The sequence below is a fragment of the Myripristis murdjan genome, chromosome 1 (genome assembly GCF_902150065.1).
Source record: "Myripristis murdjan chromosome 1, fMyrMur1.1, whole genome shotgun sequence".
In the NCBI taxonomy this organism is placed as follows: Eukaryota; Metazoa; Chordata; class Actinopteri; order Holocentriformes; family Holocentridae; genus Myripristis; species Myripristis murdjan.
In genome coordinates, this window is record NC_043980.1 from 16,510,534 (window position 1) to 16,518,414 (window position 7,881).

At 40.7% G+C, this 7,881-nt stretch overlaps 1 protein-coding gene across 1 annotated transcript; it reads left to right on the forward strand.

Moving 5' to 3' along the window:
• The first annotated feature begins 244 nt into the window (after positions 1-244).
• On the forward strand, positions 245-5,536 carry erp27 (endoplasmic reticulum protein 27). Its single transcript, XM_030051174.1, has 7 exons — positions 245-302; positions 556-641; positions 1,481-1,618; positions 2,697-2,813; positions 2,921-3,046; positions 3,455-3,652; positions 5,495-5,536. The coding sequence occupies exons 1-7, from the start codon at positions 245-247 to the stop codon at positions 5,534-5,536; spliced, it is 765 nt and encodes a 254-aa protein (XP_029907034.1).
• The last annotated feature ends 2,345 nt before the right edge of the window (positions 5,537-7,881 follow it).

A 7,881-nucleotide genomic window follows, 5' to 3' on the forward strand; every position in this document is an offset into this window, starting at 1 on the left:
ACAGTGACACGTAGCACAACACTCCAGCTTATCAAGCTTATCAACACCTGTTTGGTTCCCATGAAGCCTCCAGTCACAGCCGAGCAAAGTTGCAGCAACGGCTGCCAAGTGCCATGCAATGACCGCTGAGACTGAACAGAGGGGACTCGGCTACTTGTACAGAGTCAAACAGCTGCAAAGTCTTCTGGGCATTTCTCGGCTCGCCTTCGTTTACCTGTCTCCCTGTCAGTCGAATTTGCAAAACATGCTGATCTCTCTGTTTCTGTCCCTCCTGGTCTCTTCTGCCGTTGCCACAGAGAAAGGTAAGACTGGCGGCTGCATATGGTTTGCCTTTTGAGTTAAGTGCATGTTGACCTCTGGCAGTCAACAGCTACAGCTCCTCTCTGCGCTCGGTCAATCTTGTTAATATGATTTTCATGTCATCAGTGTTTTAAGTAAATTCTTGAGTTTTGTCTCCATGAAAATATGATCTCTCCATGTTGCAGAGTGCTATCTGGCATGCAGAACTGAGTGGACTTATCTGTCCAATGTGTGTCCATGTCTTGCCCTTATCAGACAGTGCCCTCCCCAGGCTAACGGACACCAAAGCTGCCGAGGCCTTCATTGACTCTGCTGAAGTGGTGGTCATCGGGTTCTTGGAGGTCAGATGGGTCAATCAGCACAATAAGGAATGAACTAGGGAGCGAGAAAGGTCAGAGATATGTAAAGTGGTACTCGGATGAGTTTTGAGGCATCTTGGGAACAGACCCACAGGGACTGCTTCATGGGTTAGGGCTATTACACTGACACGCATATGTGGCAAACCAGACCTGACCAGGACAAATTAGGCAAGCTGTGAGGGCAAAAAAAAAAAAAAAAAATCCAGCATTCCTTTGCATGCTTTTTACTTGCACTTGTAGTCTGGGTGATGCTGTCATGACTAGATTTTAGAGGGTGGATATGTTTCCTGCGGCCACACCTTTGGCATAGAATCTGCTTTCCTGTCAGTAGTTCATGGGATACAGGGTGGATAGCTGTCCCGCAGAGACGAGCCCTTTGGCCAAACTCTGTGTCCGGGGTAAGATGGTCGGCTGCTGGACAGGAAAACTCAGACGCATCTGAGGATTTCTGGGATTGGCTCAATTGACTCTCTTGTAAACAAGTGCAAAATACAGGGAGAGGTTCACGAGAGGAGAGCAGTGAGAGTGAGAGGGAGATCTGGACAGAGAAAGCGCATGAGTATAAAAATATAGCTGAACCTTCATGCTTAAGGCAATAACAGACCAAAATATTGCTCTTGTGACTCATTGGGAATGAATGCATATTATAGGCTGTATGATGATAAAACGGATTTCCAGAGCACATGCTGCAGTGTGTTTTCATCTAAACCATAAAAATAGACGATATGATTCACCATCCTTTGAGTGAGCCCTCATTTCTCAGTCTATCGCTGTCTGCCTCACCCTTCTCCCCCTCTCCCCCCCGCCCCCCTGTGTCTCAGGGAGAGGAGAGCCATGGCTATAAGGAACTTGTGGCAGCTGCTAAGCGGGTCGACACTGTCCCCGTAGCGATGTGTGCAGAGAAGGAAGTGTGGGCTGACCTCAGCATTACATCAGACACCATCACCATTTTCAGAAAGGTATTCCACATCACCATGACTAAGTCCTCTGTGGAGCATTAGCATGAACGCTCCCATTCAAAAGAGGGGCAAGTGCGTCCCTGATGAATCAAATATGAAAGATGGGACCAGATGATGTAATATAAATCTCCTTTTGGACCAGCTTTGTTACTCACTGTCAAGACTTAACAATTTTCCATCTAGAAAGCCTCTTATAGTCATTTAATTTTTTAATGTAACATCTTTATTTACTTATTATTATTATTTTGTCTATTTACTTAATTGCCCTACTAAGTAATGTCATTTTTGGTTTTGAAAGAAATGCATTCATTTGTTCATTAGTAATTCAACAGCCTAGACATTGACATTATACTATTACTTTTTGAAATGACTTTTTTTTTTCTTTCAATATGATTGCTGAGGCCAAGTTCAGCAGCCATGACTCCAGTACACACTGTGCACCCTTAAATATGAGGGAAGTCAGATTGTTAGTGAATTACATTGTTGCAATACTGCAGCATCTGAAAGACTAAACAGCACAATTATCTTCATTTGCACTTAACTTAATTAGTTTTATCTAATAGCATGGTAACAACACAGTGTGTTGTTGGTTGTTTGGTGCCATTGCTTTTGAAAATGGGGCTTTGCAATCACATGTAAAGATTGAGTTAAAGGTGCACTACACCAAATTGCAGAGAGCTAATGTGATGAGGATCCGTGAAGTGAAATGAGGATCTTTTAGGTTCAACTGAAAAACGTTCAGGAGTAAACATCTAATTTATCAATGAGTCGGTCCATCAATGCGAGCAATACAGACCAAACCATCAAATTACATTATGTTTACGCCATGTTTTTGTCAGTTGAGTCTAGAGGGTTCTCACTTCAATTGGTCCTCTGAAATTTTGCATAGTGCACCTTTAAAAGCAGATATTTTGGTAACAGTAATTTATAGTGAAGTTGTTGCTGTATTTTCTGATCAATTTATTACTATTTTTGTAGGGGTAAAAATTTTTTTAAAATTTCAAACCATGACAATTTTTCAAGGTTTTGTTATGATGATGGAGATGACTGTGTGTGTGGTGTGTGAATGTGTGTCTAGGCAGATAATCATCAGGAGAACCTTGTTCTCACTGAAGCCAAGAAGGTGGAAACCGATGGTCTTGTAAACTTCATCACCATCAATGAGGTCCGCTACGTCACAGACTACAACCAAGTGGTGGGTCCATGTGTCTTCACCAGCATCTGCCTGTGTCTCTCTTTCATTTAATAACACCTCACTTCTCTCATTTTAACCCCGCATCTGTGCCTTTTTTCTCCCCTCAGACAGCGGTGGGCTTGTTCAATTCAGAAGTGAAGACACACCTTCTGCTCTTTGCCAACAGAGGCAGTAAGGACTATAACGAGCTCAAGGAGCGACTGGCGGCTCTGGCTCCAGAGTTCACAGGCAAGGTGAGAAAAGTCACAGATCTATCTCACCTACAAAGCTGTCATTTTAGTTTGTAGTGTTTGTTTCTTTGTCACACAGCTCTGTTTGGGTGGGTTAATTAAATTAAGGATTATAAAGTCTTACATTCACTATCTGCCATCAGTCAAACATAGCAAATTATTTTTTGATAGATAGTTATATAGATACATAGATTCATAGATATATAGATAGATTGAACTTTATTGTCCATTTCTGAAAACTTGTCTTTGAAACAAACAAACAAACAAACAAACAAACAAAAAGCCACCCAGTATAAAAACAGTTTAACTTTCAATGTAAATATTCAGTTTCTGTGGTTAGTTCATTGAATCCATATTAAGTTAAATGGAGTCACAAGGTCAGCTGTGGTGAGTGTTGAGTCTCTGCTCCAGTTCTTGTTTGTAAGGATAAACGGGGCCCTGAAGTCCAACTCCCGCTCGCTGGGCTACTTCGGCCTCAAGTCAGGTGACCTTCCACGGGTCGGCATCTACGATGGTGACTCCGACATGAAGTGGCTCTTACCTGAGGGGGAGATTTCTACTGAGCGAGTCCGTGAGTTCTGCCAGTCTTTCCTACGAGGGGATCTGAAGGTAAGCAGATGTTAAGGTTCTCCCAAAGTTTCCCAAATCTTTCCTAATGACTGGATGTTTTTTCCAACAGTCTGATTTGTCCAGGTCAGGCTCTACATACTGGTAGTAGTCTGTCACCAAGGACACATCCCGTGTTTAAGATTTAAATCTTTCTTATTGTTTCTCAGGGCTGAGGCTGTATTCTCTCATGGCAGACTCATTTTTAAACAAGTCTAGCCAACACTCTCTTTGGCAGGTCATATGTTGTTAGAAGGGAAAAAAAAAACAGCGGAACAAATGGATAAAAGAACAATTCTGGGAAAGAGGCTGAGAAAAAGATGACAAAAAGCGAGAGCCAGACTGGCAGCGTACACCCAAGGAGAGCGGTGAAAATTAACTTGCCACTACAACTGTCTGGTGCAAAGTGTAAGTGCCACACAAAAGACAGAAAACCTCAGTCGTTACCCTCACTTCCTGATGGGTGTCATCCCACGCAAAGAGCTCTGCAAGGAGACAGAGGAATAAGGATTAATGTCACGAGCAGCACTAAAACACTATAATGAAAAGGCCAAGATGAAATTATATTTCAACAAAGCCAAATGGATCTTACTCAGCACATGATCTAACACAGAAAATGGAAACAATTATGCCATGATACACGATTCAATCCTTGGCAAATCCATTGGTTCTCTTCTTGTATAATATACATTAAACCACAATTAATAGCCAAGGATTTTACTAAGAGACTGACTTTTCATTACTTATTTAAAATGCATCCTTCAGTTCAGGATGCTCAACAGCTCCTTCCCTTAACCTCCTCAAATCTGCCAATCCCAGGAGGATTGGAGGAAGTCACCATTTCAAATGCATGCTGATTTGCTGAAATCCACAAACTTTATTTTAAATTCTAGTGGATCTCAGGAGGTTTCCAAAGATACCAAATGTGTCCTGCTGAAATAAAAGGAAATGTGCATGAAGTGATGCACAAAGCAACTTGACATTTTCTAGTTGATGTTGTGGAGCAGTGACTAAACAATGGCATCTTGGGTTTCAATATGTGTGATGTAGCTTTTCCTACCTTTGAAGCGATTTAAGACGAAATTTGAGGGAAAATTCAGTTCAAGGGGTTAAGTAGGTTTTATTTCAGGTCGCTATTTTGCACATTGCAGCTTCACTACAACAGAAATATCTTATATACTGTTACCAAACCATTTCACAATCTTGATAGCTCACCTAAAGCTGTTTTCTGTGCTTGCTCTCTCTGGACACACATCTCCAGCTGCTGTTTGAGCACAGTTTCACATGTGCTGTGTGCAAATGTAGCTTTCAACAGGGTTGAAAGGGAATGATTATGCTGTATCTAAGCCAGGACAATCCAGCCTATCAGGACGGTGCTGCCAGGAGTGTGTCCATGGTTTTACTGCTGCAACAGCTCATCTGGGTTGTAGAGTTTCTTGCTTACTTTAAAGTCCCAGAACTAAACAAACTAGCTTTTATCCTAAATGCCGAATTCTAAAAATTAAATAAATCAGTACTTCTGTAGACACGAGTTAGTCCAAAATGAAGCCAGAAGTAATTCAACAAATAATTAGCAAGGAGAAAAACAACATCCTTGTGATATCCAGGTGTTGAGCTTTGCACTGAAACAGGTTTCAGCCCTAACCTGGACTTACAGTATACATCTATATGAAAATGGAAAATTAATACGACAGCAACAATAAAGTAAACATACCCCATACTATAAGTACTGTCAGTGGACTTGAGGTAGATGATATTGCACATTGCCCCAGCACAGCATTTGTCTTTTTAGTCTCATCTATATTTGCTGTATTTTGCCTCATCATGTCTTTTTTCCTTCTTCAGGAGGTGAAGCAGGCAGGAGCTGAAGCCAAAACTGAGCTCTAGAAGTGGTACCGGGAACATGACTGAATTAATATTTGATGAATAAATATCTGTAAAAATGGAAGAGGAGTTTTTATCTGTGTGAAATCTTTCTGCTGCTTCGTGTTGAACCGTCTGTGTCTGTCTTGCAAATTTTCCAACACAAAAGGAAACTGTGGAAAGTGTGTGTTTGCATGTGTGCGTGTGTCTGTGTCTCATGCCTCACTTATGTACCCGTGTATGTTATGTTTTGTCTGTTTATGCGAGTGTGAGCCTGTCTGCGGTGCGGAGAGCTTACCGCAGGTCACTGGCCACGAGCTGCTGGCAGAGTTTGTTAGTCTGTCCGCTGATGTTATCTTCACAACCACAACAGACCAACCACAGAGAGACTGACAGACAACAGAGAGGGAAGAGACTGGCATGCACCACTGAAGCTGCCTGAGAGCACAAGATGTGGCAGCTAGTGCGAGTCTCTCATACGTTTTATTTGGATAGAAGAGTTTCGAGTAAATGAGGAGACAAAAAATAATCAGTGCAGGGAAAATTAACCTTCGGCAAGTAATACGCCAACAAATCCAAAATGAAGTTAATGAGGTTTAACTTGAAGACATCAAACTCTAAATGAGGGCTAAAAGAGAGGAAATGAAGCTATAAGAACTATAAAAGTTCTATAAAAGTACAACAGATGGGCTGCAGACATCAAGGGTGAAAAAGTTTGGGCTTATCCCGGAAAATTCCTTCAAAAGAGAAGGGAATTTCAAACCCCAGACTGGAATCTGTATAATAAGCAGTGTTGTATAGCCAAACGGATACAACAGCCGGAATAGGGAAAGCTCTGGCTGGCAGGTGGGAGTTTCTCACAGGCTAGATGGAAATATACAATATGTGTAGCTTGCTATATAAAGTTCTCCATGCAAGCATGTAAATTTGTGGCCGTACCCTGTAACTCAGACAATCCACAGTTGAGGCAACACTGGAGAAAAGGCCTCCACAGGGTTGAGAGGAATTGGGTGATGACAGCTGGTTGAAGCTTTATTCCGTCCATACACAAGCTGTAAGTTGAAACGGAAAGCTGCAGCCTTCGTGTCTGATTTGCTGAGTCACATCCAAAGCCGCTGTGAAAATTAATGTGTTTTGTGATGCATTATGTCTTGTGAGAAGTGCATATTTGTATAACAATTAATTTTAAATACTAGTAACTTTATGGCAACTGTATGGCATAGTAGAAGCATAACGTTTAGTTATTCATATTCAGATATTTGTTGTGTTTTTTATTATCACAGTGGCATTTTACTGACAACTAACATACCATTAAATGACCAACCAATAATCCACCTCAGGCTTCACATCACGCCAAACACCACCACTTAGCTGCTCTGATACCACAGTTAACAACACTATCCCATGGTTTACCGCTCAAATAGATCCCTAACAATTTCTAATGTATTGCATTTTTGCATTATTTATTGGCTATTCCTCAGTAATGGGAAGACGTTATACTTTTCCCATTTTTTTGTTATTAACAGCTTTTCATTTTTGAAGGTACAAAACACAGCAAACATTAACTATACTTTTTGACAGGTGTTGGTTGCCATGGTTACAGGGTAGAAAACCATGGCAGTAACCATGGCAGTGATGAATAATGAATAAGAAACAGACATTCCCAAGCAAACAGCAGGTAACAGTTGACTGAGAGAGGGAAAAAAAAAAAAACAGGGAAAAGACAAACAAACAGTGAAACAAAATCCTGTGTTGTGTACAACCCACCATTTTTACTGACTTGGAAAGCCGTCCCGCTCCAGGTCTAATGTCACTGGGTGTGGTGGAGCGTGGAAAGACCTTCTTTTAAGATAGCCCCTGTATGCTTTTTCATGTTTGAATATATAGACCTCAGAAAAACACTTTACTAAAGGATTAAAAGTCCACTGCAAAAACCATAGACAGGACAGTTGAAGTCAATTTTCAACAATGCTAGATTCTTGTTCTAAGGCTTCATTAATGCTTTAGTTTTAATGAAGGATATTATAAATTGTCCAATAGCATGTTACGTAGTATAGCCTGTGTAAACATTAACAGCACACAACACAATTCACCATTCACAGAATACAGCACAATGGACTGTATGTGCAATTTAGAAACATGAAAAAGTCCATCTGAAACAAAATTATCCTTATATTATATGAATATATAATATAAAGCCACATTAAAAACACACATGTCCACATTAAAACACACATGTAAAATACAAATGGCTACCTTTACACTGCATGTACAAAATACACTACTAATAAAAAGTTAGGGATATTTGGCTTTTGGGTGAAATTTATGGAAAATGTAAAAAGTTCATTCTACAGTGATATTATATCATG